Source organism: Salvelinus fontinalis, chromosome 17 (assembly GCF_029448725.1).
Source record: "Salvelinus fontinalis isolate EN_2023a chromosome 17, ASM2944872v1, whole genome shotgun sequence".
Taxonomy (NCBI): Eukaryota; Metazoa; Chordata; class Actinopteri; order Salmoniformes; family Salmonidae; genus Salvelinus; species Salvelinus fontinalis.
The window spans coordinates 36060022-36077336 of record NC_074681.1 but is presented as its reverse complement, the minus strand read 5'-3'; the positions used below and the strand labels follow the sequence as shown (position 1 = coordinate 36077336).

Below are 17315 nucleotides of genomic sequence, written 5' to 3'. Positions count from 1 at the left end.
TCAGTCTATGTCATGGAAAGAGCATTCTATGTGAGCTCCGTTCTTCAGGACAAGCTTCAGTCCCTCTGGGGTCCCTGCTGTCCTCAGGACCCTCAGACCCAAGGCCATCTGACACGCTGCACAACCCCACCTGACAGATACACACCACCAAGAAAACGTCACAAACGCTGAGCCGTATTTAATCAACCCCACCTAAAAAACCTGTCGTGCAATAAAGGTCAGTTGAATTAATTTGATCTTCATAAATAAAAATGAAAAATAAAATATACAGCACAAACATTAAACAGAAGAGGGCATTGGTTTTACCCCGCATCTGGCTCCATGGATGAGTACTGTCTCGCCTGCTTTAGCATGTGCTCTGCATCACAAGACAGAATTCATTATACTGTACTGTACACACCCCCCAAACAAAGCCTATTACTTAATTATAGGCATACAGCTTTTAACATTAAATGTAAGTCTTTTCTGCCAGCCGAGTCAATGAACCTCCTCAATTTAATTGAACATTAAATCGATTGTGATGCTGAATCTGTCTAACCATGTCAAACCCAAAAACCTCAACCAAAACATTGGTGTCAAAATGTTGGTTTCTTACTTATGGGAGAGAGCTCTGTATGCTGTGAAGTAGGGGATCCCAATGGCAGCTCCCTGTTTGTAGTCTAAGGAGTCTGGCAGCCGAGGGACAAGGTCATCAGACACAACGGTGTATTCTGCATACCTTCCGGTCTCTGTGGCCGTGGTGAACACACGGTCACCAGCCTGAAAGATGAAAGGTCAAAAGATACATCTGAATGTCATGCAAACAACTTAAAGACATGTTCAGGAACTTTGGCGACTACTAAGTCTTTTTTAAACCTCCCGCTTTGGGCAGGATGTGTCAATGTGTAGTTCATACATGCATAATCTATGAGCAGAATTACTGTTTTACCTCACTTAGCCACGAAATCCCTAGTTTTTCTGGAAGCTATGATGCACCATTTTCCTTACATTTTCCCCCACGTGGGCTAGCCCCCGAGCAATTCAAGTTCTAGCCAATGAGCTTCAGCCCCTCGCCAACTAAGCGACAGCCTGCAAGATGCACACACAGCAGAGCGAGAGGTAGAGAACAATGACATGGCACACAATTGTGACGTAGTAAGCAATTTTCTGGGGCCACTTTTGGCTCGTGAGCACTACATTCAGAAATACTGTCTAAAAAGTGTACAATAGTACTCAGAGAATCTCTTTAATATATACTGAACAAAAATATAAACGCAACATGTAAAGTGCTGGTACCATGTTTCATGAGCTGAAATAAAAGATCCCAGAAATGTTCCATACACACAAAAACCTTATTTCTCTGATTGAGCACAAATTTGTTTACATCCCTGTTAGTGAGGATTTCTCCTTTGCCAAGATAATCCATCCACCTGCAGGTGTGGCATATCAAGAAGCTGATTAAACAGTATGATCATTACAAAGGTGCACCTTGTGCTGTGAACAATAAAAGGACACTCTAAAATGTGCCGTTGTCACACAACACAATGCCACAGCTTTGTCATGCTGACTGCAGGAATGTCCACCAGAGCTGTTGCCAGAGAATTGAATTGATCTACCATAAGCCGCCTCCAATGTCGTTTTAGAGAATTTGGCAGTACGTCTAACCAGCCTCACAACAGCAGATCAAGTGTAACCACGCCAGCCCAGGACCTCCACATCTGGCTTCTTCACCTACGATCTGTCTGAGACCAGCCACCCAGACATCTGAATAAACTGAGGAGTATTTCTGTCTGTAATAAAGCCCTTTTGTGGGAAAAAATGTATTCTGATTGGCTAGGCCTGGCTCCCCTGTGGGTGGGCCTTGCTCCCAAGTGGGTGGCCCTATGCCCCCCCAGGCCCACCCATGGCTGCACCCCTGCCCAGTTGTGAAATCCATAGATTAGAGCCTAATGAATTTATTTAAATTGACTGATTTCCAGAGGTGTGGACTCGAATCACATGACTTAGACTCGAGTCACAAATATGATGACTTGCAACTTGACTTTAAAACCAATGACTCGTGACTTGACTTGGACTTGGTAGCCTAAATCCTGCCTGATGTTACTGCTGTTCCTAAAACCCTTGACATGTGTTAGTCTACTGTAACCACACAGAGAGAGTGTGTGTGTGTATATTAAGGTTGGGCGATTGTGTACAAGCCTACATCGCCCGATTGCGCCCCATAGCGATCCTCAATAGTCGATCACTACGGGGGGGGGGGGGGGGGGGTCTTTCTCATGGCTACCCATGTATTTCCATGGAAATGTAATGTTTATTTGGAAAATAATAAATATGGAGATATTTTTTTAAAGCATTCATGATTTCGTAAATGTAATATACTAACTATTACGCTTGTTAAACATATGAAATGGTATTACATTTGGTGAAGAGCACATTATGACTTGTTTAGGACTCGAAACTCTAAGTTTAGGACTTGACTTGATACTTGACGGTCTTGACTTGAGACTTGACTCAGACTTGCCTGTCTTGACTTGGGACTTGACTTGGGACTTGAGACTTACTTGGGACGTGTAAAACAATGACTTGGTCCCACCTCTGCTGATTTCCTAATATGAACTGTAAATGCACTCACAAAAAGGCTACTTGTGGTTCATCAGTCTATATTCTTAAGTAGTGCTGGATGCAAAAGTTTCTTAACTACACTAGCATCACATTCCGCATGAGAATACCATCAGTAATCATAATGTAACAGGGATGGATGGAGAAAATCAGCACCTGTAAGTTGGACCCCATCTCCAACAGCCTCCACAACCCCGGACACATCAGTTCCTGGAGTGTAGGGCAGGCTGGGCTTCCTGGTGTAGGTCCCAGAGCAGGTGTTGGTCTCCACTGGGTTCACTCCACACACATGGATCAGTACCTGGAGAACACACAGGCTGTTTCATGAGAACCATCGGCAGAACTACATTCAACTAACATAATACAAAATATAAAACAGCAAAATATAAAACAGGTACAGGTAGAAGTGCAATAGCTAACCATGCAATGTATTTATTGTACTTTAGCAAAAGTAATAGTAAGTTCAAGTTTTTAAATTATTTTATTTACTAGTTTCTGATCTGAATTTGGCGCAGGTATGTACTGTAGGAGCAGTTTCCAAACCCGAAGGTCCTCCAAACTTACTCACTCGAATGGCTCTCGTTAACTTGGATGTTGTAATCTGCACACAAATAGAGTAGTCTTTGTAAACCACGTTAAATGCAGAACGCTGGCAAGCAGCAGTAGAAGACACACGAGTGACTTGTGGTCTTTGGACAGTGGCATTAGCTAGCAAGTAAGCAATTTCTTGTTACCTAGGTAGCTAACTTCCTTACTTCAGCAGGACGTTTGAGTAGAAATACCATAATGTGTCTAAATACAACTAGCATAAACATATATCAAGGCAACGAAAAGGTATGTCAAAACGGACTAATTCATGAGAGAAGTTGTAAGTGGCTGTCCTCCCCTCTGTTGCCTCACGGTGGCGGCAGCAGGACATTTTTAAACATCCGCGTTTGACCACAGATGATCCATTATATTAACCAGATATGAGAACAACAGGTTTCCACTAGTCCACCACAGCCACAAAGTCAAAATTGGCTATATTAAACATTCATCAAAACACACATTTGGTTTTAATATAAGGTTAGACATAAGGTTAGCAGTGTGGTTAAAATCAGGGTTAGGTTTAAAATCACATTTTAAGAAGAACTCTTCGCTTGGTGAGCGAAAAAAAAACCAGTTGCTAGAGTAGACAGATTTTGGGCCCAGCTATCCCTCTCGCTTTATCTCTTCCTCTCTGATTTGACTGATCTGCATTTGACTCTCTCGGCAACCGTAAAACGCTTTTTTCATTTGATAAACATGACATTTTATTCAAAACATTAGGCAAGCATGCTCGCTTGCTAAACGCTGTATATTATAGATGATACAGAGTAATATACTCTCAAAATCTGTCTGTTAGCTAAAATGAAAAATGCATTTATCCAATGGAAGAAACCATGTCTAAACAACATAACTTAGATGTCAGCAAGAAGGGAGGACATCTCACATGTTGTTTCTGCCATAAACAACTCAGCCTATTATTTCACCACCAGCTCCTGTTCTGGAAGGAATCTTGTCATAGATGGGGTGAGGTTTTTGCTAGCTTTTGTATTATTCCAGTCACTAAATGCCTGCTGCAGCTATCTATCTAACTAGTATACCATTGTAAGCTAGTTAGATAGCTAGCCTACTGTCATCCATTACATTATTCAGATAGCTAGCTACTATGCAAGTCATAGCTACAATGGTGTCTGTCTATTTATCATCTATCCGTCCCAGGTGTCAGACACTCCAGATGTGCAGAAACTGTCCCTGGCTTTTCATCACACCAAGAAATGTCATATGGGCGATTTGATGTCTGATTTGGAGATGTCATGTGAAGATACTGTGTTGAAGTTTTAAGTTTTGTGCTTCATGTCCAATGCAGACAGCTTGAAGATGCACAGCTTCTGGTTGGAGTTAAAGAACCCTCCTGCTCTCTAGTTCTCATTGAAAACACCAGAAAAAAATATCAGACTCTCCAGACTAGTTTACAACATGTTGCAGTTGGCTCTGTATAGCTTGCTTATATTAAAACTACTATACCATGAACTGTGCATGCAATGTGTTGGCTGAAAAACACAGCAGTGATAGTTAATGTAAACTGATGTTTATTTTACAGCACTCTTTGGCAATAAACTCTGGCTTTAGAAACTCTGGATTGACTGTAGACAAGAAGGGCAAAATCATAACGGTTTGTAATTGAGTTTACGTTTTTCAATTATTCTTCTGTAATGAAGTGCTTTACTGAAATGCTTGTGTAACAGAAGATGTTTGTTTTATTCTGTGTGCATTCTCCATGGGATATTTCTCTAGGCAGTCCGAAGTACCCATGGTCTGGAGGTTCCACTGAGCCACAAAGGACAGGTCCTGGTGAAGGAGGACTACATCTACTTCCTGGTGGAAGTAGCCAATCAGAAAATGGAGGAAAATGTCAAACAAATTCAGAGGTAAATTGTCCATGACCAATTACAGCAGCTAGCTACATATCATTGTGTCTAAAATGATGATCAAAGTTTAGTTCATGACTTGATTTACAAAAAGCGCTCAGAATTTATTGGAATTTAAATATTCTCAGACCTCAACTCTTGAGCATACGATTCGCTATAGCAAAAGTTTTTCATGCATCAACAGGTTCTACGAGTGGCTACAGTCTGCTTTCCAACCAGCTGAACTTCAAAGCCCAAGTAGACAGGAGACGGAGGAGAAATCTGTTTACAAGGAACGGAGGAAAAGAGGACAGACAGACGTTTAAACAGACACTCAGACAGACGCTTGCCAAGACAACAGAGACATTAATCCAGTTGAGCTTGAGGACTGCTTGGGCAGTGGGCTGGATCTGTTCACATAGACAAATCAAATCAAATACATTTGTATTTGTCACGTGCTTCGTCAACAACGGGTGTAGACTCAACAGTGAAATGCTTACTTACGGGCCCTTCCCAACAATGCAGAGAGGGAGAGAAATAATAGAAAAGTAATAATTCAAGTAATAATAAATACACAATGAGTAATGATATCTTGGCTATATACACTGGATACCAGTCCCAAGTCGATGTGCAGGGGTACGAGGTAATTGAGGTAGATAAGTACATATTCGGAAAGTATTCAGACCCCTTGACTTTTTCCACATTTTGTTACATTACAGCCTTATTCTAAAATTGATTAAATTGTTTCCCCCCCCTCATCAATCTACACACAATACCCAATACTGACAAAGCAAAAACATTTTTTAGAAATGTTTGCAAATGTATTAAAAATAAAAAACTGAAATATAACATTTACATACAGTACCAGTAAAAAGTTTGGAAACACCTACTCTTTCCAGAGTTTTCTTATATTTGTACTATTTTCTACATTGTAGAATAGTAGTGAAGACATCAAAATGATGAAATAACACATATAGAATCATGTAGTAACCAACACCATAGACAGATGTGTGCCTTTTCAAATCATGTCCAATCAATTGAATTTACCACAGGTGGACTCCAATCACATTGTAGAAACATCTCAAGAATGATCAATGGAAACAGGATGCACCTGAGCTCAATTTCGAGTCGCATAGCAAAGGGCCAGAATACTTATGTAAATAAGGTTTTTCTGTTTTTTATTTTTTCTACATTTGTAAAGTTTCAAAAAACTTGTTTTCTCTTAGTCATTATGGGGTATTGTGTGTAGATAGATAAAGAAAAATGTTTAATTTAATCTATTTTAGAATAAGGCTGTAACTAACGAAATGCACTCAATATCTGCCATTTCCATTACATACTGTATGTCTCAGGGATTATTTTGCGACATTGCTTTTGTTTAGTAAACCTACAGTACCAGTCAAAAGTGGAATCATGTAGTAACCAAAAAAGTGATAAACGAATCAAAATATATTCTAAATATAATATATACCCTTTGCATTGATGACAACTTTGTCATCAGTTAGTCAATTTCAAGATCTGTCTTCAAGTGCAGTCGCAAAAAAAAGTGCTATGATGAAACTGGCTCTCATGAGGACCGCATCAGGAAAGGAAGACCTAGAGTTACCTCTGCTGCAGAGGATACATTCGTTAAGAGTTACCAGCCTCAGATTGCAGCCCAAATAAATGCTTCACAGAGTTAAAGTAACAGACACATTTCAACATCAACTGTTCAGAGCATACTGTGTGAATCAGGCCTTCATGGTTGAATTGCTGCAAAGAAACCACTACTAAAGGACACCAATAATAAGAAGAGACTTGAAGGCCTGAAATACGAGCAATGGACATTAAACCGGTGGAAATCTGTCCATTTGTCTGACGAGTCCAAATGTTAGATTTTTGGTTCCAACCACCGTGTCTTTGTGAGACGCAGAGTAGGTGAACGGATGATCTCTGCATGTGTGGTTCCCACCGTGAAGCATGGAGGAGGGGGTGTGATTGTGTGGGGGTGCTTTACTGGTGACACTGTGATTTATTTAGAATTCAAGGCACACTTAACCAGCATGGCTACCACAGCATTCTGCAGCGATACACCATCCCATCTGGTTTGCGACTATAATTAGTTTTTCAACCAGACAATGACCCAACACACCTCCAGGCTGTGTAAGGGTTATTTGACCAAGAAGGAGAGTGATGGAGTGCTGAATTAGATCACCTGGCCTCCACAATCACCCAACCTCAACCCAATTGAGATGGTTTGGGATGAGTTGGACTGCAGACTGAAGGAAAAGCAGCCAACAAGTTCTCAGCATATGTGGGAACTCTTTCAAGACTGTTGGGAAGGAATTCCAGGTGAAGCTAGTTGAGAGAATGCCAAGAGTGTGCAAAGCTGTCATCAAGGCAAAGGGTGGCTACTTTGAAGAATCTCAAATATAAAATATATTTTGATTTGTTTTACACTTTTTTGGTTACTACATGATTCTATATGTGTTATTTTATATATCTGATGTCTTCACTATTATTCTACAATGTAGAAAATAGTAAAAATAAAGAAAAGCCCTTGAATGGGTAGGTGTGTCCAAACGTTTGACTGGTATTGTAAGTATTCAGACCCTTTACTCAGTACTTTGTTGAATCACCTTTGGCTTCTCTGCAGATCCTCCCAAGCTCTGTCAGGTTGGATGGGGAGTGTCGCTGTACAGCTATTTTCAGGTCTCTCCAGAGATGTTTGATCGGGTTCAAGTCTGGGCTCTGGCTGGGCCACTCAATGACATTCAGAGACTTGTCCCAAAGCCACTCCTGCGTTGTCTTGGCTGTGTGCTTAGGGTCGTTGTCCTGTTGGAAGTTGAGCCTTTGTCTCAGTCTGAGGTCCCGAGCGCTCTGGAGCAGGTTTTCATCAAGGATCTCTTGGTACTTTGCTCCGTTCACCTTTCCCTCGATCCTGACTAGTCTCTCAGTCTCTGCCGCTGAAAGACATAAAGTCAAATACTTTCAGAAGGCACTATACCTAGTAATAAAGTGACAAGGCAACAGGATAGATAATAAATAGTAGCAGCAGTGTATGTGAAGAGTCAAAAAAGTGTCTATGCAGATAGTCCGGGTAGCTATTTAGCTAGCTTTTTAGCAGTCTTATGGCTTGGTGAGTAGAATCTGTTTAGTGTCCTGTTGGTTCCAGACTTGGTGCATCAGTACTTTAGAACTTTTTGAGGGTCTGAGGGCCAATGCCAAATCTTTTCAGCCTCCATACAGGGTTGTTCAGAGATAATCGTCGGTCCCCATAATCATTAGGAAAACACTGGTCTTCTGGAAGACACCCTGTAAAGCTAGTCTAGACAGAGTAAAGAGTGGAGTGTATTCAACTGTGGTGTTATTAATGGACTAAAGCAGAAGGAGGTTTAAAGATCCATCAACCACACATTATTGTAAATATATTACAAGGTCAATCAAACATAGCCTTAAGACAAAGCATGGCGTGCATCCATATTTGTCCTTTATGTAAATATACCGTAAATCTAATCTCACTAAAGACTCTACCTCCCTTTGTTTTTGATGACTGGCGCCCGTGTAACAATAAAACAAAGTGCACATTTGTGTTTGCTTTTGCCTCCCGTGCAACTCCCTCCAGTCTGTTTCAGTTTAATCCACCATCATTGTCTCAAAGCGCACAGAAGAACATACACACACAAGCATACGTACATCCATGTGTGTATGTATTTGTGCTTTCTATTTGAGTACAAAGTTGGCCGCTCTGTGTCTTTGCCTGTGAAGAGAGAGGAGATTTAGTACTACAGGGTAATACATCAACAGACCGCCAAGCACCTTTTTCATGTCTGACAGTTGCTCTGATGGGGATATGGCGTGCGGTTAAGAGCCCATTTCCTGAGGATTAGTATCCAGTCAGTCAGGTTCTGTCCAGGCCCGGTTGGTTCCTGCTGCACTCATGCCTCATTAGGGAGACCCGCCTCATTAACCAGGAAGAACTGCACCGGCTCTGCTCTGAACCACCAGGAGGCCCAGCTTCATGCCCAGGGTTTCCCCTGGTGTTACACTGTCCATAGGCCTCCCTGTCTGGCTCGGTTGCGCCTGTCTGTCTAAAATTATTTGTCTTCACTTGGTTTCAATAGAACAGTTCTATGTCAGAAGCAGTTCAGGGGTTCACCTACTATTCTGAATACATTTGCCTTCTGAAAATGTGCTTTTCGCTACTCTGGAGAGAATCGTATGGAGCACACTGCAGTTTGGTTCCATGTTTGGATTTGAGCCGAAGAGTAGACTAGAGATGCTTTTAATCTGCATGCTGCAGTATAAACACAGCTGGTCACAAACCTCAAGGTGGATGAGACAAATAACTTAACCTATACTCAATTTAACTCAGGGGATATTGTAGAGACACCTGCATGCACACATCATTATTTTGCATGCACCCTTCACTGCTAACAGGCTTATAGGGCCAGGGTGGCTCATTGCGAGAGATTAGGATTGGCAGTGTGTCTTCAGGCTGGGGGGTTGGTTGAGGGTTTTGAGGGGGGCATACGACCTCTGCAATCAGTGGTGAATTGGGAGTCCTGTCTGATTGTCAAGTGGGCTATTCTGCTACTGATTAGTAACTAGGGTCCTTCACCTGATTGGATGGCTGGACGTCCCCTCAGTGCCTGATTGGATAGCTGGGTGTGCTCCTCAGTCACTCCAAGTAATTATTGCTATTACTGTCAATCTGACCTTAGTTGGACAATCTACTCCCCCTTCACTGTGATAAACTGGCACACATAGAACAGAGGGCAAATTGCCTGGTACTTTAAAGGGCATGTAGAATTATCATTGCTCCTTCCATACACACACCAGAAATTAGCTTTCATTTCAATATCACAGGTGAAGGTTTCCCAGATGAAAAAAGACTACAGTTTACTGTAGAATACTATAGTACTTACTATAGAATTCTGTAGTAAACTGTCGTATAGAGTACTATACTAATCAAATCAAATCAAATGTATTTATATAGCCCTTCTTGCATCAGTTGATATCTCAAAGTGCTGTACAGAAACCCAGCCTAAAACCCCAAACAGCAAGCAATGCAGGTGTAGAAGCACGGTGGCTAGGAAAAACTCCCTAGAAAGGCCAAAACCTAGGAAGAAAGCTAGAGAGGAACCAGGCTATGAGGGGTGGCTAGTCCTCTTCTGGCTGTGCCGGGTGTAGCTTGCTTGCTGGCTTGCTACAGAATTTTGAAGTATACTATACTACTCACTGTAGTATCTCTCGATCATGTGTAGTACTTACTGTGGAATGTTATAGTATACTGTAGAATACTACAGTATTTAATTTGCATATACCAAGCCCATTCCCCTCCCCCACGTGCCAAGTCAAATAAAATGTTATTGGTCACATACACATGGTTAGCAGATGTTATTGTGAGTGTATCGAAATGCCTGTGCTTCTAGTTCCGACTGCAGTAATATCTAACAAGTAATGAACAATTCCAACTACCTAATACACACAAATCTAAGTAAAGGAATGGAGTAAGAATATATACATACAAATATATGGAAGAGACATTACAGAGTGGCATAGGCAAGATGCAATAGATGGTATAAAATACAGTATATACTGTACATATGAGATGAGTAATGCAAGATACAGTATGTAAACATTATTAAAGTGGCATTATTAAAGTGACTAGTGATCATATTATTAAAGTGGCCAATGATTTCAAGTCTGTATGTAGGCAGCAGCCTCTCTGAGTTAGTGATTGCTGTTTAGCAGTCTGATGACCTTGAGATAGAAGCTGTTTTTCAGTCTCTCGGTCCCAGCTTTGATGCAACTGTACTGACCTCGCCTTCTGGATGGTAGTGGAGTGAACAGGCAGTGGCTCGGGTGGTTGTTGTCCTTGATGATCTTTTTGGCCTTCCTGTGGCATCGGGTGCTGTAGGTGTCCTGGAGGTCAGGTAGTTTGCTACCAGTGATGCGTTGTGCAGACCGCACCACCCTCTGGAGAGCCCTGCGGTTGTGGGCGGTGCAGACCATATAGTGTGTTCCCTACAAGTTATAGAACAGAGCGAAAGCGCTGAACTATCTGTCCAGACACCTGAATAGATAGTTCCTAACTACAATTTCTGGATTTTTTGTTGTTGTTGTATTTCTCCAGTAGGTTTCCTGGAAGGGAAAGCCTCCACTTCTATGACAAAGATAATAAAACAAAAACAAAACAAAACACTACAGTGAAAACTATAGTATACTATAGTTTTTTTTTCATGTGGGTTATGTGAAAGGTTTAAACTTTTTGAGAAGATTGATACAAGTAAATCGAGCAGCTGATGGTCAAGCAATAGATACTCCTAGGCTTGGCATCAGGACTCTGTGGATCTCATCAAAGGTCAACTCTGGAACACTATAAGGTCATAACTTGTGTTGTGAGTCAATCCTGTTTGTGAAGAAATGTTGTGAGTGGGTTTGGCTTTCCCAGCTTCCCAAAACATGTCCACAAACAACCTAAAACGTGGAGGATATGTCTTGTTTTTTGTTTTGGGAACAGCCATCAAGTCTAATCTCTTAAGGATGAGGGTGGTGTTTGAGTGTGTGTGTTGTTGAAGGGTTGTTGTCATCCTCCTTGGGGCAGATTGTTTGGCCACCTTGTCCTGTTGCACCAGCCTCTACACAGGCTCCCCCCTAGATCTGTATCTTTATACGGCCTATCAGGGCTAAGAGAGATGGCTATATCCCTTATCTGTGAGGGTTCCTCAGTGGCAGCATTTCAGAGGGTCAAGGTTATGGTGAGAATCAGGGTTTGGGTTACTAGAAGTACAAGTTGCGGTCACTATACCACAGTTCTAGGATCAGATTACCCAACCCCAATCCTAAATTTATCTGACCCTAGTATCAGAGGTTGGGGGCAACTTCTTCTACCTACTCTGTGTATAGCTCAGTCCCTTCCAGACAAAACCACCCTCCACGCTGCCTGCCTGGAGTTGTTGTCACCTGACCCAAACAGGAAGTGTCTCTCGTTTGATCCTGACAACTCTTACATTCATGAATTTCCTACGTGGCCCATGGTGGTCCCTCCACCTCAAAACTTACAGTACAGCTACCAGCAGCAGTTTACAATTACACTCATGTCTGAGGTAGGGTGGACGGGAGTGTGAGGAAGGGGGGCCTGACTCCACGGGGAAAGTAGAATAACTCGACTCTCGCTTTCATCTCAGCCGCACAATTGGTTATCGAGAAGCAGCTCGAACCTAAGGTCCCTGACTTGCCCGGCTACACCACCGGAGAAACGGACGGAAAATAAAATAAACAGTTGTACTCTGGGTACTGTATCATTATCACAACAAAGCGAGGGGGCGGGAAGCCCTGAAATCGGAGTACGGGCACATCTGGAGTGCGTTAATCAGCCGATGAATGACGGATGCATTCTATTCCGCCGGCCGACATATGTAGGGCCGGCTGCAAGTCACTTGTGACTAGTGGAAATTACATCATCAGGATGAATTGGCCTTATTCTGGGCTTTAGGAATCATTTAGGTTGAGGGTGGCCCATCTCAGATCCCTGAATAATCACATGCTGTCCACTCCAGGCATGGCTATTAGTTACCTTGCCTAAATTGCTTTCATTTAGTACAGTGGCCTCCAGAGTGGTGGTAGGCCTTCAGTAAAGTAGGAAATACTTTACCGGTATATGTCTAGATGAGAATAGATATAGGTTTATCATCCATTTTTTAACATGATGCCTGCAGGTATTTAAGTTACACATTTTAGCCATTTAGCAAACACTCTTTCAAATTTGATAGCAACTTACAGGAGCTATTAGGGTTAAGTTGTTCAAGGGCACATCAACAGATTTTTAAACCTAGTCAGGTCAGGGATTTGAATCAGCAACCTTTTGGTTACTGGCCCAACGCACTTAACCACTAGGCTCCTGCAAGCATCTATGAAAGTGGCATCACACAGTATTTAGTAATGTGTGGTAATAACGTAGCCTGTTACTGACTGTTCTTAAGGTATTCTTCACTACCTGTTCCTGTTCGGTCAAATCATAACCTGTGGACTTCTGTCTCGATCAGGTCCCTAGACATTTTACCATCTCCTCCACCCCTCCCCCTCTCTTCCCTTCTCTCCTGACGGGTGGCGTGCTCCCTGTTTGCCGGTGGGCCGGCTGCAATTAGTCAGATCCCCTGTAATTTCCTGGAGCCCTCTGAAGTGGTCGATGGGGGGGACAAGGGGATGGAGGGGGTACATAGAGGAGAGGGGCCGGCGGAGAAGGAGGAATTCAATTTTGATAAACTCCCATATCTATTGGGTGAAATACCACAGTGTGCCATCACAGCAGCAAGATTTGTGACCTGTTGCCACAAGAAAAGAGCAACCAGTGAAGAACAAACACCATTGTAAATACAGCCCGTATTTATGTTTATTTATTTTCTCTTTTGTACTTTAACTATTTGCACATCATTATAACACTGTACAGAGTCAGAATATGACATTTGAAATGTGTATTTTCCTTTGAAACTTGGGAGTGTAATGTTTGCTGTTTGTTTCACTTTAGCTTATTATCTATTTCACTTGCTTCAGCAATGTAAACATGTGTTTCCCATGCCAATAAAGACCTTTGAATTGAATTGAATAGAAGGATGAAGAGGGTACAAAGGAGGAGAAGAGAGGAGGGCAGCTGAGCTGACCCTGTCTCCATTTTCCTTCATTTTAGAGAGGCCTAAAGGAAGCAATTACATGGGAAGTAGAGAGATGGATGTGGAAAACCAATCAACAGCGGGTTGGCCATTATCAACAACTCTTGACCTGATCAGAGCTATCAAGAAGGTAGACCATTACAAAATGAGGTCAGAGGTTGGGTTCGCCTATGCTCATTTGTGAACTAATATTTATACAATATCGTACATACATTCATAAAAAAACATCCTATATAATGCTACCTATTAGTGAAACCAGACAGGGCTAGATCTTGATAAATTATCAGAATTTTAACTGTAAAAATTGTCAAATAGAATTTAGATTATTTAAGATGCTCTATATAAAATGTAAAAGATTCCCAACTTGTGCATTCAGTCCTGGTAACTAAACAAACAACTGCAGTAGGGGAGAGTGGGGTAAGTTGAGACATTTTTTACATTCAACATCACACCGTCAAGGGAAACAAAGATATCTACATATACAGTATTTCAGGATATTGTGTATCCCTGGAAATAACCCGGTTTCATGTAAACATATGTCACGCCCTGGCCTTATTATTCTTTGTTTTCTTTATTATTTTAGTTAGGTCAGGGTGTGACATGGGGAATGTTTATGTTTTGTTGTTTTGGGTGTTTATTTGGTAAAGGGGTTAATGGGTGTAGTATATGGTTTTGTGTTGAGTGTAGATGTTTAGCATTGTCTATGGTGGTTAGTTGTCTAGGAGAGTCTATGGTTACCTGAATGAGTTCCCAATTAGAGACAGCTGATTTCGGTTGTCTCTGATTGGGAGCCTTATTTAGGGTAGCCATAGGCTCTCATTGGTTGTGGGTAATTGTCTATGTAAAACGTTAGTAGCCTGTATGTTTGTGCACAACGTTTGTAGCGTCACGGTCGTTTTGTTATTTTGTTGTTTTGTTAAAGTGTTTTTGTGTCGTGTTCATCTTCGTGTTGTGTTTAATAAAGAAGATGGCTTATTTTCCAAAAGCTGCATTTTGGTCCGTCAATCCGCCACACGATCGTGACAACATAACAGTTTTGAAAACAGCTTGTCCAAAAAAGGGATAGTTTGGCACAACTTACGCAGGTATGGGGTAAGTTGAGCCACGTGACAGGTTAAGTTAAGCCGCCTATACATTTCTGTACTGAAGGAAATATTACCACTACCTTTTTAAAACCATGGCTATCTTTATTTCCCAAACACAATTCAACACAATCACAATCATTTTTTGTATTTTTAATATTTTTTTTTAACACAGCCTTAACACCTAACAAACCCTTTGTACTTGTTTAAACACTTTTAACATAGGCCAGGCCCTGTTTCCTCATATTCCAGCGATAAAGCCTTGCATTACGCCTGGGAAGAAAAGACTTCAATTTTCTCAACTTGCCTTTGGCAAAATCATGTGTCTTCTTCATTTAACCCAACCCCTCTGAATCAGAGAGGTGTGGGGGGGCTGAATTAATCGACATCCACATTTTTACTATTAGTCCACACGTTACAAGAATGCACTTTCTTGCTAGGTTTAGGACCTCATATTGAAGCTCATAGAGACTCTAAATGATGTATAGAACAATCTAAAAATGATTTATGTTTTTTGGACTCCAGGTGGTTTCTTCCTTCACATACTCTATGAAATGATGGGTGGCTCAACTTACCCCTTTGGCTCAACTTACCCCACTCTCTCCCCTAGAACTTGACCTGAAGTTGATTGTGAGTCACTATGATCTGCAAGCGTAGGCAGGTTTGCATGTGTAATGGGAATGGTAGATATGGATCGACAAAAATTGTGTCTGTTTGACGGGTGGATTTTTATTTTTTACTTTCTTTATTGCAACAAATGATGATGGAAACAGCGTTTTTCAACCAAATGATGATTAACAAATCATTTTGAAGTTACGTGGGGCACGTGATGTTAAAATGTAACTATGAAACTCCAGTCCACATTTAATTCTAAATGCCTACTAAATGTATTTTTCAACTATAAAAATTATGTTTCTTTGCAGGATCCTTGTCCTGACTTTCAAGAATATCTGAATTGTTTTGACTTGCTTTTCTGGTTGGCAGGATGCAAGTTTCACAATACAATTATTTCAGATCTACAGGAGTGCAAGTTTCACCATGGCACGGACCGTGGTGATACATTGGCACTTGATAATTATTAGAATATTGCAAATATTAGTCAATTATTGCATTCTATCCATGCTGGATTTTGCAGACTACCTGATACATGAAACAGATAGGTGGTTGGGCATACAGGCTGTCGGCAATTTCTTAAAGGGCAAGTGCACTTCCTGATTTGGCCTCGTTTTGAAGATTTCTCATTAAGAAATGCTAACGGCCATGACTGCAAAAGGAGAGTTGTCTTGGGGGTGTGGTTTGAAGTGGGTGTGCTTTGTTCATACCCTGGCAGGTACTGTTCTTTGTCCCTCCTGAGTCACCGTAGCAACAACATAGCCAATACCTCAAAATAGTCACTTACTTAAAATAGTCCAAATTAATTTCAGTATTAATTTCCTAAATGTTTCGCTCTTCAGCTCGCCTAAAGGAAGAAGGTGTTATGCAATTTGCTAACTTTTCAAGCACATGAAGACTACGAGACTTAGGTGTCTGTTAATGGGGAGAGAGTACTCGTCCCCCTAGATGTTGCAAGTTTTGGGTCTTGGTATCGTCGTTGAATGTGGTCACAATGCTGCAGATGTGTCATATCGATTTGCTGCAGGAGCTGAATAAGACCGTGGAGGCTGGGAGGCCAGTTTCAGAGCTTCTCGATGAAATCCGTGCTATGGCTGATTTTGAGCTGCGTCTGTCCCGCTGTACTATCCTGGCATGTGAGGAAAAGTATGAGTGTGACGGTGCTGGCTCAGAGCTACCTCTAGTTGACTTTCTCCCGGATTCCTGAGATACAGGCGGATGTATTTGGATGAGCCAGTTTTGCCAACAAGGTTGTTTGGCATGGCCAAGGAAGCCCTACAGGCCCATTTTGTTGCCAGGGGGCAGCTTCGAGGTCAGTTTTTGACAAGTATTGCTGCTTCTGGGCAGTGGCGGATGTCTTGATACAGACACTGTGTTGGGTCAAAGGAGAGTGGGCTGAAAGCAGATTCTTCGCGGTTCGGAAGCTGGGGGAGGGGGCGTGTTCTCGTGGCCCTCCCTCCCAAAGCATTTACTCTGGTCCCAAGTGGCTCGGTCAATGGGAGCAAGTTACTAGTTGCCAAAGTCCCCAAACTTGGGTTGGGCCGAGTATCAGAACGGCCGTACCACAAAAGCACATTGTTTCTAACCAAGGTTCCTTGGTTTTCAAGGGGATCGAGAGTGCGGTATCATCCAGGTGTGGGCATAATAAACAGAGTTCCTTCCCCACATTCACACGGTTGCCAAGAGTGGTGGATATGAATACAAGCATGACAGAAAAAACAAATTATCCCAGTTCTCAGGGTGGCGCTCTGCCCGTTCAGGAGATAATGTATGGGAGACTGGCAGCGTGCTCCGTCCTGCATGTGCAGTTTCACCATAGGTGATGAGGACTGTGACGAGGGGGTATAGTCTGCAAATTGCTGTGCATCCTCCTCCTTTTCGTGACATCATTATGTCAATGGTCCCCAAGGTCCTAGCGCCTGTTTTGAGAGAAGAGA

At 42.0% G+C, this 17315-nt stretch overlaps 1 protein-coding gene and 1 pseudogene across 1 annotated transcript; one reads left to right on the top strand and one right to left on the bottom strand.

Moving 5' to 3' along the window:
• On the bottom strand, window positions 1-3517 carry LOC129813510 (quinone oxidoreductase-like; annotated as a pseudogene).
• A 247-nt stretch (window positions 3518-3764) lies between these two features.
• tyw3 (tRNA-yW synthesizing protein 3 homolog (S. cerevisiae)) lies at window positions 3765-8598 on the top strand. Its single transcript, XM_055867233.1, is given in 6 exon segments — window positions 3765-4149; window positions 4342-4459; window positions 4462-4514; window positions 4724-4795; window positions 4918-5051; window positions 5236-8598. Coding segments are annotated over 6 exon segments (756 nt in total). The 5' UTR covers window positions 3765-3987; the 3' UTR covers window positions 5453-8598.
• The last annotated feature ends 8717 nt before the right edge of the window (window positions 8599-17315 follow it).